Consider the following 23,432-nt stretch of genomic DNA (forward strand, 5'->3'; position numbering starts at 1 on the left):
AGACTTGGCAAAAAATACTTGGTTATAGGTATTTTTGCACAAATTAGCTCTGAGCTTCAGGGCATTTTCTGAAGCTGCATCCTTCATGGATGGAACTTCTTACTTGGTTAACCCATAGTCCTGACCACAGAATTTTTGGAGTTAGAGGGATATGAAGGCTATCCCATTTTGTTGTTCAAGAGTATAAAACTAAATCACTTGTACCAAAAAAGTGGATAGATTAAAAAACTGAGAATAGAAACAGCAAAGGACATGGGCTAGAGGTCCTGGCCAAGAAGATCCAGAAAGGAGATTGTTATAGAGGCTGCTAAAGTGGTGTGGACCCAAGGGCTGTGCACTGAAGTGCTGGCCAGCCTTTCACGGAACAATGGCCATGTTTCAAATGTATTTGGTTTCAAAAGACATCATGTGAGAATTTTAGCATATACATGCACACTCGTTAGTAATATTGATATATGTTGTATAATGGTTGCTTAATTGCTAATTTTCCTATGCTAATTGATGTTTTTCTATAAAACTAAATTCTTTAGCTCTTTACATTTATTGAATGCCATCTGGCTTATGAATTTTCATAAGAACTGCCAAAAAAAAGGAAAGCAAAAGGTGCAGGTCCCCTCCTCCTGCCATCTTCCTTAAAAGGTAGAAAATATATATCCATGACTTTTTCTCTGTCTTTAGGGATTTTTTAGGGATTATGAGTAAAAAATTATACCACTAAAAATATATCCTCTCTCGTCCAACCAGAACTTCTTTCCCACAGTCACTGATAGTCATCTGTGACAATGTACTCTCTTCTTCTGTTATCAAACATTGTCTATATTATTGCTCCAGGTGAGTATTGGACAGATACCACATTTAAAATCTGTTTAACCTGATTGCTAAGAAAAATCCTGCATCTATTACTGCATTTTTGTAGTTCTTTGGTTAAAAGACTTCATTAAGCTTTGATTGTACAATAGGAAAGAAGTCTGAGATAGATGCCCCTTTCGATCTTCTTACAGTGTGCAATGTCACCACGAGCTGCCAGCTCTCAGGCATTTCTGTGTGTAGCTTTTATTTGTTGTTGTTAGAGTTTCTTTGGTTACATTTGCACACACACTCAGTCACACACACATACTCACTCACACACACACTAGAATTTAGCAGAGATTTTGAAAAGTAAGCCGTTCCACACGCTTTTCTATTTTTTCACTAATCATCTTACACTCAGCTAAGTTATAATCAACAGAAAAATTTTTAGGCACCTGTAGATTCTGAGTAACAAGTACAATTAACTTTAGTTGATTATAGTTTATTTTTTGCCTCAATTATTTTAGCCCATGTTTCTTTCTTCAGATGGCTAAAGTAAATTAAATTGTATTCTTAATTGTATATGTGGGTCTGATATGAACCCCTCCCCCAAGAAAAATCTGTGTAAGAGTGCTTCAGTTATTAAGTCATTCTTTAAAGATATCTAAGTCGGTATTATAGAATTTAGTTCTTATATTAATATATTACGAGTCAACCCCATCAGATTATGTACTGGTCACTCAGGTTTGAGGGATGCTATTATAATAGTATCATGATTCAAGATATGTACTTAAGTGCTGAGCGTGGTGACACATGCCTTTAATCCCAGTACTTGAGAAGCTGAAGCAAGATTGCTAGTTCCAGGTCAGTCTGGACTACATAGTGAGAGTCTGCTCCGCCCCTCCCCCCCAACAAACACATGATATGTGGTGTAATTTACTTGATTTCTTCTATTACAAAGATGCTAGAGTAATTATATTTACTTTGGTAATGCCTTTCCTAAACATTTGCTCACTAAATCAGGAAATACCAGAATTATTATCTACTGAGTGAAGCAGACACAATGCAATTTTGTATAATTTGTCTGCATTGCCCATGAATTGTAATGTTACTTGGGCGAGTAGCAGAATGTTTTTGAAACATTGTTGGGGTAAAAAGGCCTGACTATGGATCCAGCTATACCTCTTCCTATTTCTTTAGCTCTGGGTAAGCATGAGCCCCATTTGAATCTAATGTGGTAATAATTGAGTCTGTCTCACAGTTGCCGTGAGAGGAGTGTACAGCAAATAGTAGCATGTCTTCAGGACAGCAAGGAGGGCACTCCATCAGGGATGAGAGACCCCATTTGAGGCTCAGCTTACCAGCCCACTCCTGAGTGCCTTGCTTGAGGCATTCATCTCTCTGACTTTCAGGTTCTTTGTTTAAAAAAAATTTTTTTTCACTTTCTTCCTTTACCAGATTTAAGTGAAATTAATGTGATTGGCTTTGTGATAGTAGACAAATGCATACAAAATTAATGTCATACAAGTGTACTTCTCTTAGTGGTAGCTGGTCATCCTGTCTTAACCTGTTGGCACTGAGAATGCAGTTGTCCTTCACTGGTCATGGGAGAGTTGCCTTTACATGTTGTCACCAATGGTAGAGGCTGCAGTCTAGGTAATTTTTGATCATTTGAGTGAAAGTTAGCTGTTATTCCTGTTCACTTCATACATTCTCACTAACCACTCTGTTGTGTATCAAGACTTAGGCTGTATATATTTTGGAGGCAGTGTGTATGGAATCTTAACTGGAAAATTGGATCTGTTCTTAAATTGCAAGTGTGTGTACATCAAAACCATTGTAAGAATAAATTCAAGTCTGATAGTGTACGTAGTTTCGGTACACATTGGTGAAATATCCTGCTGATTGCTGATTGAAAACAGTTGTTAATTCTCTACTTCACTAAATTCAGAGTGGAAAAACTTTCCTTAATAAAGAACAGATTGAGGAGATCCGAGACCTCACTGTGTGGGAATTAGTGGCAGATGCATATACTGATAGTTAAAATGTTTCATGAGATGTTAATGTCGTGCTGTGTTTTTAATTGTTCAGGAATTAGCCTCCAGAATATTAAAACCATCTGTTTGTTATCATGATGAAACAGAATGCTTAAATAGTTATTAATTTGTGTTTCTACTCTCTTTTTTTTTAGGAATAATCTGTAAAACTTTGATCTGTTTGGAGTGTAGGGAATTTTGAATGTGGGAATGAAAAATAATTTTAAAGCATATCAGTTTTCCAAATAGTGGAAGTTTGTCTTTTTTTTCTTAACCTGCTGCATATATTTTATATGTTCTCTCTGTGATTCTGTCTCTATCCCTCCCTCCTCCCTTCCCCCCTCCCTTCCCCCCTCCCTTCCCCCCTCCCTTCCCCCTCCCTCCTTCACTCTCCCTGTTTCTCTCCCTCTCAAGTTAACTCTTTTCTGTGATGCTCACATAGCTGGACCATCCTTGCACATACCGACCATTTTATCATCAGGACCAAGACAGAGTGGGACATTTACAAGACTGAAGGGGAGCTGAAGGTTTTGGTTCTCAGGCTACACATCCCCTACTGGACTCCCTCCACTAGCTCATCAAAACCAGCCAAGAGCTCTAGATGCAGTGGCCTGGATTCTGCTTCCAGCAGGCTGCTGTTTGCTGCCTGGTGACTTGACACAGTCTTCCTGAGTTTTGATTTCTCACTTTGTAAACTAAGAAATATTACTAGTTTATAGAGTTTTCATAATGCTTAGAAATAATAATGAAGCCCACATACTTGTTTATTTAGTAGATATATTAATTACTTCTGTTTTGAATTAGATGGAGTCTGTAAGATATTTGGATGCCACTGAGAACTGTTACCCCTATAGCTTCAGGAAGCAGGAACAAACCCTTCATTTCTTCTCCATGGCCCCTTGTTAATAGCTAGAATGGGTGCGTTATGTCATTGCTAGCGATTCCTTGTCTGTAGTTAATTGCCCCATGGGTAGGCCTACAGTAGAGAGAACTATTCCACCTATGCATGGGGTCCAGTTTATGCCTCCACAGGGTCTCGTATCTGTCTTCTTATCTCTGAGTTTTGTTAGGAAAAATGATCAACTTCGTTCTCTATAAAGAATTGGAAATTTTACATATTTGAAACTCTCAGCATCTCGTTGAAATGCTGTGTGTTTGAATTAAGAATTAATGATAACTGGGAAATTTATGGTTCCCAGTAAAGCATCCTTTACCTCTCTTACTCTCTAATTCAAAATAGGATTGTCCTATTCCCTGTATCTATTTTGTCCATATAAAATTGGAGGACAGGACTGAAATTTCAGTCTTCTGAAGCAGAATGAAAAGCACTTGCCATATAGAAGTAAAGTTTGTTGCAAACCTTGAGCCTCCAGCAGAGGTTTCTTCTAGAAGCCAGACTGGGAATGTAGACATAAAGAAGTGAGAGTCCACTGTGGGTGTGAGGCCCTGCCTGGGCCTGTGCTTCTGTGATCTTTGTAATTACAAAGATGCTCTTGTTCCCAGGAGCACATCCCACTGCAGTGGAGTGTGCTGGTCCTAGAGGTCATATAAACTGCTCGCAATGTGACAAGAGCACCCTGGTACTATCTCCATAGAAAGCACCTTCTTGTTAAAAATCCACCTCATGGACTATATTTACTTATATGGCCAATTAGGTTTCTTTTATAAATATTGATAGTACTGCTATTAATATTGAGAAATTAATGTTGGGTTTTTAAAGATTTCTACCATTCTAGGATAGGTTGGATGAAAGTTTTTGCAGGGTTGATACTTAACAAAATAAGAAAAGTATTTGTTAAAAAATTTGTTAGGAGGTAAAATAAAAAGGATTTAAAAATGTTTCTTAGTATCCAAATTATTTAAAAGTGGCAAGCTCATCAGTAAGTATGTATAATACTGAGAGAGCTATTAACTTCTTTTAGTGGTTTTTGACCTTTTGCTGAATAAGTACTTTTAAAATCCTTAAATGTCAGAATGGAGATTCTTAAACTAACTGTAATTATATATTACTTTTCCTTTATTTTACTATACCTGACTCTCTAAAGTGTCTTAAATTACCTGTGATCACTGCTTTGAGAACAAAATCAGTGAATACACATTTTGAAGAATAAGGAACCTACAGGCTGCATTTGCATAGTCAGTAGGCCCACAAGTTCATCAGTGCCCATACCTCTTCATGTGACAGTTGAGTTTTCCTTGCTGACCAGTATCAGAAAACTAGCTTTGCATGACTCAGTCACACTCTTTGGTAATATAGCTTCAGGACCACTCTAATAGATTTAAAGACCATGATAATGTGGCAGATTTTGAAAGATTATTCATATTAATCATTTACTGATTAAATTCTAGGCACTGTTCTAGGCTTTGGAGATTAAATAGACAAAACATTAAAAATCCTGGTTCTTATTGTTAGAAATGAATTTAGAATATTGGGGTGTCAGGAGAGTAATCATACAACTCAAAAAGTCTCTGGGCAAGGCAAAATTTACTTCTGCAGAAGGGTGTGCAACTGTAGAGTCTGGTTAGCAAGCACACTGGGTGGGAAGTCTGCTCAGGTTTTATCTCTAATGCACATCTGCCCCTTACCCTGATTGAATGGGTTATTGGTTCACAGTCTTCACCATTGGCTAATTTTAAATGGCGGGGGGGGGGGGGGAGGGGATGTGGAGCAAGGGATGGGAGAGCAAAGATTTACTTGAACAATACTTGACTGAAGCAAGCAGTTTTAGAAACTAGGGCATCTGCTGATAACAAGAACTTGCTCAGCTAAGAAGAACATCCCTTTGTTTAAAATAGGAATTTGCAGGGTTAAGTAACATCTCATAAGGCACATCAGTAACAATTTGGGGAAGTTAGCTGACATTATCTGTACATTGATAATATACCATACATTCACCCCTTTCACAGAAGAGACCCGGCTGTAGTTGATTATGACATTATGCAGCATGGACAGCATATAACCTAGCTGAAGTGAGATGGGGGAGTTTGGGAGACACAAAGACCAAGAAAGTAAATAAGCTTTACAAAAAATTAGAAAATGTTAAGTAGAAGCAGTATTGCAGTTGTAAATAGAGCAACCAGGGAAGAACATTTAAATAAAGATCTAAAGAAGGGAGGTGGGGCTGGGGATGCAGCTCAGTGATAGAGCACATGCTTAGAATGCTCAATACCCTGGATTCAGCTCCTAGCACCACCGGGGGAGATATTCAAAGTGTTTCAGAAAGTGGATATAGGAAGTACAAAGGCCTTGAGATAGGGACATAGTTGGTTTGATTAAGTGGGGAGGGTAGCAAAGTGATTACAGAGTGAACAGGGCAGAAAGCTGCAGAATTGAGGTCAGAGGAACAATGGGAGAGCCAGGCAGAGTCCTTGTAGGCATTGGTGGCCTTGTTATTTTTTTTTGAGGGTGTGTGACAGGGACACTCTGTGAGACTGATAAAAAGGACATGGAGTAACTTACTTCTTAACAGCACTATGTGGCTCCTGGGAGATGTGCACTGGAAGGCATGCTGGGCAGAGCAGGGTAACAGACAGGACTCCTGTAACCTCCAGGCAAGAGCTGTGATAGCTCTGAGCAGAGTGGTAGCATCAGGGTAGAAAGATTTTGTCGTAGGCCATCTGAAAATAGGTAGTGTTTGAAACCATGAAGATGAGCTCATCAAGGGTGGTTAATGTAGGCTGTGAAGAGAAGAGCAAGGGCTAAGCCCCGGGGCACTTCAGCTGAAAAGCAGGGAAGATGGAGAGGGCCCAGCAAAAGCCTGAGGAGAGAAGGCCAGGGTAGGGGAAGCAGCTGCTGTAGGATAAGGGAAGTAATGTGTCTGGTGCTATGAGAGTGGCTACTAGCTTTTACTACATAGCCTTTAAAGCTAGGCAAAGAAGACCTTTGCCCAGGGTCCTGCTCTGGAGTTCAGAGGGCCAAACATGTACCCACTGAGGGCCACTGTACCCCTTCTCCACCACGCTGCTGGGTGTCAGAAACACTGGACTTTGCAGCCACGTACTCTGGGTCTGGTGTCCAGGGTCTGCTGCCTAGTCCCCTTCTCTTGGGAATACACGTGTCTGGACCTGAGGGTGGAGTGGAGTTGGAAAAAGCGGGCAATGTGGGTGGCGCCTGGACGTTGGGGGAGGCTTCTTAAAATGTGTGTCAGAACTACAGATGGGGACAGGTCAGTAGGCCTCTGGCCACAGCTCCACAAGAACAAGGTATGCAGAATTCTCAAGGAAACCTGATCTTCAGTGTCGCTATGAATATTCGTGTCAGCAGGGTAGGAGCAGAGGACTTACTTTGTCTAGCATTGTATTAACCTGATTTACACTTGTAGCTATTTATACAGAGAGTGTGGCTCCTGTCCTGAGCTCAGCACATGCCTCTGAGAGATGTGTTGAGCCTGACAGCAATTTTATGATAAGTGGGGACAAAGGCCTCACCATCATGATGCAACAACGAGAGAGAGTATTGGTGACACAGCATGTAATGCTTTCCAGAATTTCTCATAAAGGACATGAAACAAATGGAAAGATAGTCAGGTTCCTTCGCTTTATTTTGTTGTCTTCTCTTCCAAGGTGGAAAAATAACAGCTGGGCTATTTGTTCCCAAAGAAAAGGACTGTAAGAGTTTGCTAGGGCTGCCACAGGAAAAAAGCATACAGTGTGAGGCTTGAAACACAGAAATTTATTGTCTCAGTTTCTGGACTGTAGAAGTGCAAGATCAGGGCTAGGGTGTAGGTCAGTGATGGAGCACTTTCCTAGCATATGCTAGGGCCCAGTTCCATCCTTAACACTGCAAAAAGCAAATAAAAACAAGTCCAAGATCAAGATACAGGTGTTGTTGGTTGGTTTTTTTCCTAGGTGTACTCTGCTTGGCTTGTACATGGCTATCTTCTTCCTGTGTCCTGTTCTCTGTGCCTGTGTATCCCTGGTGTTTCTCTCTCACCAGTCAGATTGAATTATTACCTTCCTGTCTGAGCCCATTTTCTGCTTCTATAACAGAATTCCACAGGCTGGGGAGGAATAATAAGCAAGAGAAGTTTATTTGGCTCACGGTTCTAGAATCTGGAAAGTGCTAGGGCCTGGTGCTCGTTTCTGGTTAGGGCCCCCAGCCTGTAGAATGTGAGCACACATGGGGCAGAGAGCCAGGCTCAGGGGTCAACCTTGAAACACATCCGCTCTAGCAATGATAATTTCAGTCCTGAGACGTTGACACATTAATCCAGTCACGAAGGTGGAGCCCGGTGACCTAATGGCCCCTTTTTAGGCCCCACCTCCCAACACTGGCCATTACAACTTTCCAATGCATGCAGTTTGGAGGGCACGGTCAAGCCTTAGCTTTTAACTTAATTACTTCTATAAAGGCCACATCTGCAAAGACGGTCACATTCCTAAGCACTGAGCATTTTGACTGGACATAATTAAACTTACAACGGGGATCCCAGATATTCTAGAACCTGCATTTGTGCGGCCCATTGCACCTCTGAAATGTCTGCAGTGTTACAAAAAACATGACTCCAGGGCTGGCCACACCAAATTTCATCTGTCCTCACGAGGTAAATACAGCCATTCATGGAATAATCATTACTTTCTGATGTGTTTAATGAAATGGAAATTACTAACATAGCTGTTGACAGGGGATGGGTCTTAGCTTTGATGAGATTTCAATTTTTGACTGGATTGGATATGAACTGGACCCAAAACAGTGTCAAGGTGGAAAGATGTTTGATGTCAAAATTTATGTCTTAAAATTTTTGATAGTTTGTAATCAAAGTATCTTATATCTTAACAAATTCTAAATACCCATAATTTCTCAGTTAAAATGGATAGGCAGTGTGTTACATGGGTTAGAGGATAAACCATTCTCTTAATAATGATAGGCTTTTAAAACTATTTGTTGTAACAGCTAAAACATCAAAGTAGAGATAATAGTATAATGAGCCTACAACATACAAGTTGTGACTTAAGTCAAGGCTAATCTTGTTTTCCCCATACCCCCACCACTTCCAGTGGATGCCACTCTTCTTACCCTCTGAGTCATTTGATTTATCTGATTTTGCAGTACTGGAACTGAACTGAGGGCCTTGTGTATGCTACAACTTGAGCCATGTCCAGTCCTTTTGCTTTTAGTGTAATTTTCAGATAGGGTCTTACACTTTTGTCCAGGTATCCTCAACTTCAATCCTCATATCTCCACCCCCTAAGTATCTTGGGACTAAAAGTGTGTGCCACCATGCTCAGACCTCTGGTTTATTTTGGAAAAATGAAATCCATACACTAAAAATTTCATCCACAACTATTTGAAATGTATCCCTAAAGAACTCTGCTTTTTAAAAAACTCTATACCAAAATGTAGACAATAATTCTTTAATATCAACACCTGGTCAGTACACACATTTCTGAGTTTGTTTCATAATTTTTCACATTTACTCAAAATGATGTACACCAAGGTCTCTAGTGGTAGGTAATTGGTTGAGGTGTCTTCCATGTCTTGTTCACTCATGCCTACCCTTCTGTGTGTACCTGTCGTCATGCAATCTGTACATTTTGCCACTCATATTCCCCTGATATATGACTTAACATGGTTCCTAGCTCTCATACTTCTTTGAGGTCATAATGTGTTCAAAGTTTGATCAAGTCTAGGCCTGACTTGGGAGTAAAGGCGAGGAAGTGTTTTCATGGCAGAGTTGTGTTCCCATACCAGGAGTCTTGTGTTACTGGTTTTCTCTTTTTCTGATCTTAGCAGGTGTCTGTGCCCTTGATGCTTGCTTCCTGGCCTAGGTTTTTCCTTTCCAGAAGGTCCTCCAAAGGTAACCAGTGAGGGATTTGTTTCTTGAGTTGGTTTTCTTTCTTTTACACAGTGGTAACTGTGTATTTGTAGAGTCCATTGTGCTAGAATGCTGTTGACACTCATTGTCCCTTGTTTGGTCAGTAGGAGCCCCTTCAGTCTGGCTGCCAGCCCCTTTGATATGGCCATTCTAGGATGACAGGCTCGTGCACATCTGTTCCTTCTCACACCCATGAAGCATTTTGTTTGAGGCTGATGACTATTTTGAAGAATACCCAGTCATTTTAAAAGTTATTTGAAACATGTTTCTTTTATAAAAAAACACAAAAGTAAGTTTTATGGGTTTGTTATTTGCGTGTCTTCATCCTTGAAAACCAAGTAATATTGCCTCAAAATTTCTTTTTTAATAATCAAAATCTCATTTTCAAAAAGCTACACACTGTGCTCAAGCAACCAAACATTTCTTCATCAAATTATTTTTGCACCACACATACGTATTGTGTGTGAATTTCTGAGCCTATTTGAAAACAGATTTGTCTTTTTACCACAGCTATACCCAAGGAATGCCAAACACCTTCTGTTCAACTCAGCTTTTCTTTGAGTTGTGTGGTGTGTCCTTTTTTTTTTTTTTTTAATTTTTCTTTTACAAACTCATTTCAGGTTCCTTTTTGATCCAAAATGAAAAGTCAGAAGTGTTATCATGGCTTTTATCAACATAATTTAACCTAGGAGTGGTGCCCATGGTGTGGACTAAGATGTGAGTTCTCTATGAAACACTGCTTCAGACATTTTCATTCTCTTGCCTTCACGTTATTAGGTTGTGGAGAAATATTGTCACAACAGATTGCATCAAATCCTAGAGAGAAGATTTAAGATTCTTTTGACAAGGAGAAGAGTCATGGAGTTGTGTTGTGCGGGTTGAGTGTGTCTGCTATGAGGGTGTCAGAGGCACTGACATTCTCTCTGAGTGTCTACATTGCTTCTTGTTTATGTTTGAGGCTGTGTAGTTACATTGACCTTAGCTTATTTTCTTCTTTAGATTTTATCAACATACAGTCTTTTCTACTGCTCTGAAGACTACCGAGCCCCTTTAAATGTTGAATGATGTATGTGTTTGGCAAGTAGAAGCACGTCAGTAGTTTTCCATCTAATGGCACAACTTCAAGTCATCATCCTTGTGATAATGCCTTAAGAGTTTATTTGGGAACATCACTAACAGAAACAGCTTTCTGAAGTCCAAGTATAGCCAAGAATCCTGTCTCTTATTTGCATTAGTAAAACTTTGCTAATTGCATTGGAGTGATTCTGTGACACATGGATTCAGAGGCAGTTTCTCCTTTTCTTGTCTTTTTAAATCCACTGTTGTAGCAGAATTTGAAGCTGGTCCTCAAGATTCATGTCCTCTGTATACTCTCATAGTTAATTTTCTTTGTTCTCTTTTCTTTCCTACCTATCCTGGTGCTGGAGATTGAACCCAGTGCCTCATGCATGTGGGTTCAAACACACATGCACAAACCCTGAGCTACACATAGATTTTCTTAGGTAGCACAGTTGACCGGAAGGAAAGGAATTCTTCTGCAATCCTGACCTAACCTGAGATCTTTAACAGGAAACCAGCTTTCCCTAGGGAGAGATTCCACTAATAAAACCTTCTATTTCTGAAACTTCATTCCTGTAAGGACACAAGCTAGTTTTACTAAGTTTCTGGGGTTGTGCAGCCCTCACCACACTTCAGCTTTAGAATAGTGTTGTTACCTTAGAAATTCCTCTTGTGTCCACTTGCAAATTGGTAGAATCTTAGATTCTTGTGAAAAAATTCTGTTAGAACTTAGTGGGCTGTCCTTTCATGTATCATTAATTCAGTTTATTGTGTCTCGCTCTTTTCCTTAAGAAAATTGTTCTGTAGTTCCCTGTTTGAGTTGTTGTTTTTTTTTTTTTAATCAGGTTGGTGTAGATTAGCTTTCTGTAGCTAAATCTTCTTTAAAACTCTTCGATCATAGCTTGGTAATACTGCCATAGAATAACATTACTCCTCTAATTTAGAAATTTGTCATATTTTCTTCCTAATTTTTGCTTTGCTGGCCATGTTTTTCATACATAGATTTGTAAGAGGTGTGTCATATGCCTCTTAGATGAAGATGAAGATCTTTGTGAGTCCCCAGTTATAATTGTGCTTTGTTAGTTGTGTAATAATTTACTTTATAATTTATTGTTATTTTCAATTCTAGAATTTTCTTCCTCTAGTTTTTCCTGTACCTTTTTTTTAACTTCTTTTTAAAAGTCTTTCTTTTGATCTCTTTATTTAGGCTGTTTCTTTCATTTCTTTCCCATTTAATAGAAAATTCATAGCTCTCTGAGTTAACATGGAGCAAAGATTATACAACATCCTGTAACATTTTGATTTTATATAGTTATAATTTTCATTTTCTTAAGTTTTAAATTGTGTGTATGTAAGTGTGATTTTTCTTTTTAATCCAGTTTTAATTGTGGGAGAGAATTTTAAAGATCTTTTTAAATAGTTTTAAAAGAATCTCTACATAGTTATAGGTATTGATTTTGGTCATAGAATAGGTTGTTCATGTAATTTTTGAAATATATTCTAATATTCTGTGTGCCTTAGTATACTTTCTTTCAGTTGGTAGTAATGTCCCATAAGTACCCTAAAAAGTATGTCTCTGTAAGTTACCACATACACTGTGTATTGACTGAGTCTACGTGAATTTTTAATCTCTATCTCCTTTTCTGTTGTTACTTTTTTTGTGCTCGCTGATTAATAAGATGCTAAAGCCTTCCATTTTCTGTTGATTTCCTTTATTATTTAAAATAGTTTTAATTTATATACTTTCATATAAAGGTTTATAACTTAAACCTTTTATTGAAGGTACTGAAGTTTTATAAATGTTAGAGAATGTACCTTTTGGGCCAGGTGTGATGCATAACTTGCTGTTGTATACTGAAAAATAAAATACAGTTTTCATTTCTTATGAATATTTTTCCATTCAACTTTAAAATTTTCCGTGTAGTTGTTATATGTGTTAGCTTATTTTAGTTTTCAACTTTTTCATTTAAGTGCTTTAGTTTTGTTCCCGTGTCTCTGATTTAAAACACCTTTTAATGCTTTAGGAATAAAACAGTACGCAAATGCAACCCAAACAATGAAACTTTTTCTATTTGCGTACAATTTTATTTTGGAGAAGAAAAACCAAATTAAATACTTGCTGCTTTAATAAGATTGAAGTCTACTGGTGTTTTAAAATCTTTTCACTGAGAAGAAAGTAGACTTTGAGCTATTGACACATTTTGAAAGGCTGTAAAGAGTTCATTTAGATCCTTACAGGAAAACTCAGCAGCCTGAACTAGGATATAGGCTGCTTCCAGGAACCAGAAGTATGACAGGAGATGACTTTTGACACTGTTCTGAATTGCTCTGCATAGCCACAGGGACAGATATCTCCCACATATAATCTGTCTTTCAGTAAATTTCATTTGATGGGTTTATGACATCTGTTGAGCATCTAATATCTTTGTTGAACTTACCATACTTGAACTGAAAAAGCTGACATATTCTCCAGTGCTTGGTAGATGTGTGGAGGGCTGCTCCATCTTCTCACAGTCCAGGGTGATGGGACTTTGTCACATATTCATTAGTGGTGATAAAAGCATATTTGGGTATGTCCCTAATTAGCCATTAGTGACAGTTAACACTGTAATGAGAGCATAATTTCAGATTTTGGAGTATATATTTTTATCAAGGAAATCTAATGAAAAAGAATCTGGCCCCTTTTATTTTGTAAAAAATATTTCTTATGGATAGAATCACTGCCACTCATGCCATATACCTCCTTTTATTTTGTCTGTTCTAATTGGGGTGCTTAAACTACAGAATATTCTAGTGGGAAGAAACTTCTGGAATTAGGGAATGGGCTGCAGTTAATTTTTGCAGTTAGAGAGGTCAAAGTCTTGAGCTCTCTAAATGTTGATAGTACGAAATCTCAATGCATCTGTTATAACAAAAGATTGCTTACAATAGCCACCATGGATGCTCGGACCAATCAATGCAAACAGATCAATTTTCCTTAGGTCTTTAAATGTTTAAGCAGCACCTGGCCTTTGTAGCATCTCTGGAAATTTCAGGTGCAGGATTACAACTTCTCAGTTAGCTGAGAATGATCCATTGGATATGGTTGAAAATGCCAGTTTGAAAATTTATTCACGGGATTAGGAGTGAACACGTCTTGCCTGAAATCTTGTGGTTTAGCTTTAGTACTTACTATAGTCATTCCGTGTCTTTGAAATATTGAGCTGTCTGACAGCTTAAAATCCTAAGTTTCCTTTAAACTTGAGCCTGGATTTGGAGGAAAAAAGTGTAGTGTGGGGGTGGTTTTATGTAAGGCTCTCTAAAGAGAATTCACACAAGTGTGTTTATGGCAGGGCTGGGCCCTGGGGCACTAGCAAGGTGCTTCTTCCTGTGAGTCCTCCATGGGTTTGCCCTTAGCTGACATCAACATTCAGGCAATTGATGTTAGGACCACTGAAATTACTGTTGTGCCTTGTTGAAAGCATTCTTTTCCTTTCATGAAGAAGAGGAAAGGGTCCAAGTGCAATGTCCAGGTCTTGTTAAGTCATTTGGATGTTAGGAGAAGCCTTGATAGTCTTGTACTCTTAATTCCCATCTAGATGTGTACTTGCCATCTATATCAGAGAACTGAGATTTATAAACAGCTCCTATTAAGAATCTTTTCTTTGTCAAATGTAGTTGGGTTTCACACATATATTAAGAATAGAGAGAGAATCCTAGTATACTGCAGAATCCTCACCTCCATGACGCATATCTAAATGGGCACCAAAAATTAAACCAGACAGCAAGAGGCAGTAGAGCCATGGGTTTGGCACTGAGTTCATTGTCTGACTGAGCACATCACTTGCTGTGTTTCTTCCTCTTTGCACTGGCTGTCATTCTACTGCCCATGTTAGAGAACAAGTGCATAGAGTTCTAATGTTGCTTAGAATTAGAGGAGCCATTCCACATGCAGATTTTATTATCAGTATTACTGTATTATTACAACAGACCTGTTGAAACTTGAAAATGTATCAGTGGAGCATGACATGCTAGTTAAACTTTGAAGGCATGCTTTTAAAAACAATTATAGAAAGAAAGAATTCTTCAAAGATCATAAGTGGAGGAATTAAGCTATGAGCTTATCCACAAATCCCAGAGACAGTGAGGGTAAACACCCCAGGTGGAGCAGGGGATCTGCTCTGAAGGAGCACAGGGCAGGAACAGAAAGGTGTGTTCACATGGCGAGAAGACGATGGGTACATGTCTTAGTTTCACTATGAAGGTGGATATGAAAAGACCACATTCTGACCTTTTATTCCATAGTAATAGAAAGGGCTCATGAGGTTGTATGTGGATTATCTTAGAATTGGTAAATTTAGCATTCACTTAGGAGAAAACTAATTACTTAAGGGCTCGGAGGATTCAACGTAAAATTAGCACTCATTCTGAACTCCATTATGGAAGATTCCTACAGAAAGTACTGTATGAGAAAGTGTGAAAGATGGATTTGTAGACAGGTTGTAAGCAAAAGGATCACTCCGTTTGGGTCTTGGCGGAAGCTCTCTGTGGATGGCATGACCACAGTGAGGTCTGAAATGTGGTCATTAAAAAGAAGTCTCTGAAAATTGGGTCGGTGGTGACATCAGGCCCTCATTGTCCAATGTGTGTGACATGTAGCAGTCTCGTAGAATGATGGTTTTCAATTCTGTGTGTTCAGTTTTACAGGTAAATTTGTAGAAACCACTAGAACATAGACATGATAAGGTCAGCACCACTGTACCTTGTCTCTACCCCCAGCCCTCAGTACCAGCCCGGCATGCACTGAGTGTGTCTTTGCTCAGGAGTGCTGATTTGGCAGGATTAGGTGTAGACAGCAGTGGGTATTTTGAGCAGGCCTGCAGAGTGCTGCCCTCAAACAGGGTCATTTTGTGTCTTCTCAGTGGTAAGGGATAGCATCACAGCAGCTCTTCGTCTTATTGTAGGAGAAGAAAGCCTTGGTTTTTGCCCTGCTGCATAGTTTCTTTGAGAAGAGCACAGAAGGAGCAGGGTGGAGATCATAGTTGATACAGTCTGGCTTTAGTTTATTCCATGTGTTTGATTTAATGATTATGAAACAAATCGCAGTGGACCAGGAGAACACATCTGAGGGAAGACTACTTTCCGACTCCCGGGCCTCCGGTAGGCATTGAGGCCTTCGATTACGACTTTCGTATTCCCTGCATGGTACTTTTGCTTCTCCTGCTCACCTTGCTGTTTTCTGTGGCCGCTGGCTTCACCCAGTTGAGCAACCGAGGAGTATGTGAAAGAACTGTTCACTCTCCACAGGGCTCAAAGATCAGAGGCCAAGAAACATTTGTGTGACGAAGGATGCCACTGACTTCTTCCTTTTTGCTTTTTCCTTTAGCTCAAGCCTGGGCAGAGCAGCTGCAGGGACAGTGACAGTGACAGTGCCAGTGGAGAATCCAAGGGCTTCCACAGGAGCAGCTCTCGCGAAAGGCTCAGCGACGTAAGTCAAATACAGAATGCACACAACCCCTGATCCCTGACCATTGCTCAGGTACCGCTCACACAACCCCCCTTCCCTTCAGTTTGCTCTGCGGCAAAGCAGACTTTCTTGGTGCATGCATGTTCCAGAGGGGTGATTAGGGTGGTGTTCCAAAATACAGTTTGACCTAAAGATATCTTAACAAATTATGATGTGGGTGGGAATGTTTGTTACTATAAAAAAAAGATTACAAAGATAAGTGCTGATACTTTTATTAGTGTTAGAAATGAAAGAAGTCTTCTAGAGGTACTGTAGCTGGGAAGGGATGTCATTTCCTCATCTAGGAAATTGGCAACAATCCCTTTATTTCTTTTTTTTCCCTCCCACGTTGAAAGGGGTCACTAACCAGCCACTAACTTGGCAAGAGAAGGTGTTAAGAGAAGGTGAGTTCTGTGGGGGAAACCTTGTAAGAACAGACCACACCTCTGGAGGCTCAGTCAGCCCACTAGACCTAGCTGGAGTCTACCTCCACTTCCCAGCCACCCATAGAGCAGATCCCTTCAGCTCCTAAGAGCCACCTGCTTCTCTTTGGGCTCTAGCCTCTTCCCTTACGTGTCACATCACCACCATTTTTGACCCATTTTTGCTCCTGAGAGCAGCACTTGGGAGCTCTCTTGTAAAATGAACCAAGTGGAGAAACTTTTATTGTGGATATCAACGAAGCAGATGAAGTGAGAGATACCAGGAAGGAAAGAGATAGCAGGTGAGTCTCTGAGTGTAAAGCAGCAGCAGCAGAGGCAGGGTGGCTGTTCCTCGGTACCTCGAGTCTTCCTCCATTTCTATGTACTCTGAAGCAGTCTGCATTAGAGTGTACAGATGACCCATCATGTTACGGAAAGAAAATACTAGTACTGACTTATTTTTCACCAAAAAAGAAGTTATACTTTACTAATATTCAATGTAATAAACAGGGACAATTGTTAAACACGTGCATTCTTAGGAAACTTATTTTTACTATAAGGTGTCCACTGGGATCAAGAACTGTAGATGAGTGCAGCACCCTGAGCTGCCCTGCACGATAGCCAGCCCCACAGCGTGACCACTTTCCTATGTCCTGGGAAAGTAGGTGAGGTTCAGGGAACAGTGAATTCTTATATAGTCTGATTTTTTATGTTGTTCTTTACTGTGTTAGTTATAGGTAGTTATCTCCCCAATTCTAACGTGATATAATTGCCAGAGATAAATAAAGAGTGCTAAGTCTTTTACTGTGAATGTATTTCTGTGTCTAAGAATGTTTGTGTGTTCATGTGTTTCACTGATTTTGTGATGGAACCATAAAATCATAAAATTGTAACGATTTTCCTTACCTAAATTAACAATAGTACTTAATACTTACATGTCTATTCTGAGATTTTGTTATGCTTTCAGTGTGAGATGTTACTGACTATAGAAATTCTCCCAGGGTTACTTAGTCAGATTTTCTTCACAGTGTGTAGACATGGAAGCCATGTCACTTCAGAGGACATGAGCACAGTCAGTGAGATCTTTTTTCCCCCCTTCCTTTTCCTCCTCTCCCTCTCCCTCCCCTTGTGAATGCCAGGAAAATGCTGTACCACTGAGCTCCATCTCCAGTTCACTGAACTGTTGTGACTGGTTGCTCTGAACTCACTTAGCATTAGATAAAAAGAAATTGGTGATAGAGCACCTTCCTAGCAAGTGCAAGGCCCTGAGTTCGACCCCTCTACTCCCCCTCACCCCCAAAACAAAGAAATTGGCAAAATATCACACATCCATGAGTCAGTATTGTTACAATGTCAACACTCCCCTTAAGCTGTTTAGATAGTCATTATGATCCCCATCCATATTTTAATGACCTGTTTTCAGAAATGGAGGCAGAACCTCAGAGAGTTGTAATGCTTTGAGGGTCTGAATATCCAACCATCTTCTAAAAGGACATGGTGGAGGCCTGGCATGTCCTAATTTTGAAACTTATTGCAAAGCTGTAGTAACAAAGCAGTGTGGCACTGTCATAATGTTAGACCTACAAACCAGCGGAACAGAACTGAGAGTCTGGAAATGACCCACATCTGATTTTGGACAAGAGGACCACGTGTATTCAGTGGAGAGGGAATTTTTACTTCAACAGATGATGCTGGGACAACTGGATTTATACACGGAAAAGAATGGATTTGGATCCTTTCATCACATCATGAACAATAAGAAACTCAAAATAAATCCATGGCCCACACATTAGCACTAAAGCCAGAGTACTTGTGGAAGCAAAGACACAGATAAAGCTTCATGACCTGAGATTTTCAGTGGATTCTTAGATATGATGCTGTAAATATGAGCAATAAAAGAGAAGTAGGTTGGACTTAATCAGAATGACAAACTTTTATGCATTAGAGGGGTTACCAAGAAAATGAAAAGAAACAGCCAGCTGGGGTGATGAATAGCTATAATTCCAGCACTTGGGAGGAGAGTTTGAGGCCAGCCTGGGCTACATAGTGAGACTCCAACTCAAAAAACCCAGGATTGGGTATGTAGCTCACTTGTAGAGTGCTTTCCTAGCATGTACAAGGCGCTGGGTATAATCCCCACAGCACACACACACACACACACACACATACACACACACAAAGAGCGAAAAGACAATCTACATAATGAGAAACTATTTCTAAATTATTAACTATTAAGTGTTTAATGTCCAGAATGGTAAATAATTCCTCTAGCTCAACAGTAAAATGTCATCTGTAATGGAAATATTTATTGACTTGACTGGATTGAGACACCTAGCAGATTCATAAAGCACACCTCTAGGAGTGTCAGTGATGAGTTTGCAGAGACAATTAGATGATGAAGGCTCAGTCCATTGTTGGATTCACCATCTGAATAGACCTAGAAGATGGTGGAGCTGAGAGAGGTGGGCCTGTATCCTGTTTCAGCCTTCCTGCTACAGTTCTGCTTCCTGCCTGCCATGAATTGAGCAGCTCCTCCCCTCAGTGATGGACTGACACCTCTGAACTGTGACCTCAAAGAAATCCTTCCTCCTGTCATATTGTTCTCTCTTGTATTATGGTCACAGCAGTGAAAACACTAATACAACACCTATTTTAAAAATATGCAGAGAACTTCAGTAGTCATTTCTGCACAGAAGAGACAGAAAGGGCTAGTAAACATGATACGAGGTTGAAAACCACCAGTCATTAGAGGGAAGCAAATCAAGCCTGAAATGCGATACCACTTTACTCCTCCTAGAATAATAATTTAAAAAAGTGTTGAAGTGTTGGCAAGTATTTGGAGAAGCTGGAACATCACATTGTTGGTAAGAACATAAAATAGTACAGCCGCTGTAGAAAGCAGCATGGTAGCTCCTGAAAAGTTAATGGAAAGTCACCCTAAGACCTAACAGTTCTGCTTTTGTGTGTATACCCAAATAACTGAAAGAACTCATACAGAGACATAAGACAATGTAAGACTCACAGACTTCATATAAGACAGTGAACGTTGTAAGACAGCATTCATTGCCACATTATTTATAGTAGCCAAGAGGTAGGAATAACCCATGTATCCAACAGAAAATGTGCTGCATACATACAATGAAAAATACCCATAAAAAGGATGGGCATTCTGGCACATAATACAAAATGGAAAAGCTGTAAAAACAAGCTTGAAAAAAAAAGATAGCAGAGCTGGATATGGTATGGCATTCCTGTAATGTTAGCACTTGGGAGGCTAAAGTAAGATGATCTTAAATATAAGGCAAACCTGAGGTATATAGTAAGACCCTATCTCAAAATGTAATGGATGGATATGGTGGTACACATCTGTAATCCCAGATACTAGGGAGGCAGAGATTGGAGAATCATAGGTAAAGGCCAGTCTGGGCAAACAAAAAAAAAAAGTGAGAAACAAGACAAATGGTGGCAGATGCCTATAAGCCCAGTTACTTGGGAGGTAGAGGTAGGAGGATTGTAGTCCAAGGTAGGCTTCAGGGAACAGCACAAGACCCTACCTGAAAAGTAAACCAAAGCCCAAAAAGTTGGTGTGGCTCAAGTAGTCAAGTGCTTGTCTAACAAGTATAAGGCCCTGAGTTCAAACCTCAATACTGCCCCCCAAAGACACAAACCAGAAAATGATAAATGTTATAGGTTTCCACTTTTATGATGTGTCCAGAATAGCAAATTCATAGAGACAGAATGTAGAATGGGAGTTATAGGGATGGGGAGTTAGTGCTTAGGTTGCAGTTTCTTTTAAAGTGATGCAAAACATCTTGGAAATAGATAGTCATGACAATTAAACAACATTGTGACTGTAATTCAGGCCACTGAATTGCAAACTTGAAAATGGTTAAAATGGCAAGCATTATGTCTTGTATTTTACAACAAGAAAAAATGAAAAAAGTAAAACCATTAGGTCAATAACAAGTCTATCAGTTTATGTCAAGCCAGACAGCGAAACTCTTTGAAATAATATTGTATATTTATGATTAAAATTCACTTTTTCAACATTATTAAGGATGAAATAATGATGACTAGAGTCAGCATTTGGTGAGATGCCCCGAGGTTACTGTGGCCATCACTCTACACCCACAGAAGGAAGAGCTTTGACCTGTCAGCCTCACAGCAAGCTCTTTTGATACCAGTGAGCGTCTTCCCATGCAGTATTTAAAGAATGAAGACTTCAACAGTGTTGCTTAGAAAAGAATTGGTAATTAACTATGGTCATCAGGGAACAAGGAAGTTGAGTCAAGAAAGTGTTGGTTTTGTTTCTGACTTTTCAAATGTTTCCTATGTCCTTCTTACCATGCTTATTTTGTTTTTACTTTATTTACTTTCAGTAGTACTGGAGTTTGAACTCAGAGCTTTCTTCTTGCTAGGCAGTTGCTCTGCCACTTGAACCATGCCCCCAACCCTATTTTGCTTTAGTTATTTTTTTACAGAGAGTCTTGTGGTTTTGCTCGGGGGCTGACCTTGGTCTGTGATCCTCCTTTTATTCCTCTTGTGTTCAGGGACTACAGATGTGTGACACCATGTTTGTCTTATGTACTGAGAGGGGTGTTGCTAACTTTGCCCACACTGGCCTCAAACCACAATCCTCCTGATTTCTGTGTCCTGGGTAACTGGAATTGCAGTATGAGCCACTATGCCCGGCTTTTGTTTATACTTTCTTGAATGTGTGTAAAACACACACAACTTTCAGTGTCCCTGTATGTTGTTTTTTTTTTTTTCTTCTCATAATGGGTTTTGTTTTTCTGCTTCTTTGCATGCCTGGCAATCTATTGAATATCAAACATTATAAATTCTTCCTTATTGGTACAGGATATTTCTGGTTCTACCAGTACTCTACATAACTTGAAAATAGTTTCCTATTTTTGATGTTTGCTTTTGTGCCTTCATGGGTAGAACCAGAACAAATTGTATTCTAAAAGTAATCTTCTCCTAGAACTGAATTCTCTGTGTAATGCCTAATGTATTGAAATGGTCTTTTACTGGGGGTATAGTGGGAGTTGGGGAAGATAATACAAAGGATTCTGAGTTGGCAGAACCTTGTCCCACTACTTTCTAGGGAGTCTTTTCCTTGCCCCCTGTGTTTTCTTTCCCACTAATGGGCTGATTAGTGCTCAGGTGAAGACTAGAGGGAACCTTCTAAAGCTCTCTCGATTCTATGAAGCCTTCTCTCCTCCCTATGCTCAGCTTTGCAAATTCCAGCTGCTGGGGCCTCCCATGATTCTCAGTTCTTGTCTTGTCAATGTAGGACCACTATCAGGCTCCACCTGGACCCCCTCATCCCACACATGGTGGCACCAAAACTCTCCAAGCCATAAGCTGGAGAAATCATGAGGGTCATCTTATTCATTTCCCTTCTCTCAGTATCAGTCTCTGCACTGTCTGTCGACTAAAACCTGAAAAGTCTGGGTTCCTACATTTCATCCAGTTTTCCTGTTGTACAGGTTGGAAAGTGTGTTAGTCCCTCACACCCACTACTGCCTTTTGGTCTTCCACTCTCTTCGGGGACATTTTTAGATACTTTGACAATTAAGTCTTACTTTCAAGTGAGGCTAGTCAAGAAGGTACTATATTACTCTGTTCTTTTGGATTGGACAAGCAAAAAAAAACAAAATGGAAAAAAAAAAAAAAAAAACCCAACCTGGTTTAGTTGGAACATTTGACTCAGGGGTAAAGCACAGAAAAAAAAGTGCTTGGGTCTTCTAAGTCATGCATTCCCAAACCATGTTGCCAGGAGGAGAATGTTATTGGCTACAAGTACTTTCAGATTATCCACATCAAGGAGGCACCATAACTTACTTAGATTAGTCACCAAGGAAAATAATTGAATATATAAATATTCCTGAGGAGTTATTCAAAGGAAAAAATATTGCTTCTGACTTAGGGAGAATTTTTTAACTGAGGAAACTGTCAAAATTTAGGGGTTAGACTTTCTTAAAAACAAGTAAATTGAATAAAGCCTAGAATTATGAAATAATCATGAGCAGTTGTTACACAGAGACCAAAGGCCAAATCAGATCATCGTACTAGCCTCCATTCCCCAAGAAACAGAACCAAACCAAAACAGAACAGAATGGGTAGAAAGAGCATTCTAGTAAGAAATTAGCTCACACACTTACAGAGACTGAGAAGCCCCAGGACCTACAATTGGCAAACCCAGGCAAGCCCATGCTGTATTTCTAGAAAGGCTGGCAGATTTGAAACCCAGGCAGAGTTTACTTGGAATCCAAAGGCAGGGGAAAAAACAAAAACAGTGAATGTCCTAGTTGGAAGGCAGATAGGAGGAATTCCCTGTGATGTAGGAGAAGGGTCAGGCTTTTGGTCTCCTTGAGCCTAGGTTGGAGGAGACCCACCCGTGTTAGGGAGGTCTATCAGCTTTGTTTAGTGTGTTAATTTAAGCATCAAACTCCTAAAAGCAGAAACAGTCGGACTGAAGTGTGATGAAATATATAACACCCTGTCCTAGTTGTGACACATAAAATTGACCATCATGTCCACATTCTGAGGTTCCAGGTGCACATGGACTTCGGCTGGGGTGGGGGGATGTTCCACCCCTCTATAGCTTAATGTTGAGCATGTTAGAAAGATTGGGGTTAACTTTTTACTTTGAAATGTTTAATTTGAGAGCCAGGTGGGATGGTACTTGTCTGTTATCCCAGCTCCTGAGAGGCACAGGTCGGAGGATTGCCATCCAAGCCCTAACCTGGGCATAAACCTGAGACCCTAACCAAAAAAAGTAACTAAAAGCAAAAGAAAAGGGACTATGGACACAGCCCAC

At 39.8% G+C, this 23,432-nt stretch overlaps 1 protein-coding gene across 1 annotated transcript in view; it reads left to right on the forward strand.

The window, feature by feature from the left end:
* Auts2 (activator of transcription and developmental regulator AUTS2) overlaps positions 1–23,432 on the forward strand; it is a 1,074,506-nt gene that overhangs the window by 445,878 nt on the left and 605,196 nt on the right. Inside the window, exon 3 of the mRNA XM_074075763.1 lies at positions 16,065–16,166. Within this exon, the coding sequence (XP_073931864.1) occupies positions 16,065–16,166 (102 nt within the window). The remainder of the gene's footprint in view (positions 1–16,064; positions 16,167–23,432) is intronic.

This window comes from Castor canadensis, chromosome 6, assembly GCF_047511655.1.
Source record: "Castor canadensis chromosome 6, mCasCan1.hap1v2, whole genome shotgun sequence".
NCBI lineage: Eukaryota > Metazoa > Chordata > Mammalia > Rodentia > Castoridae > Castor > Castor canadensis.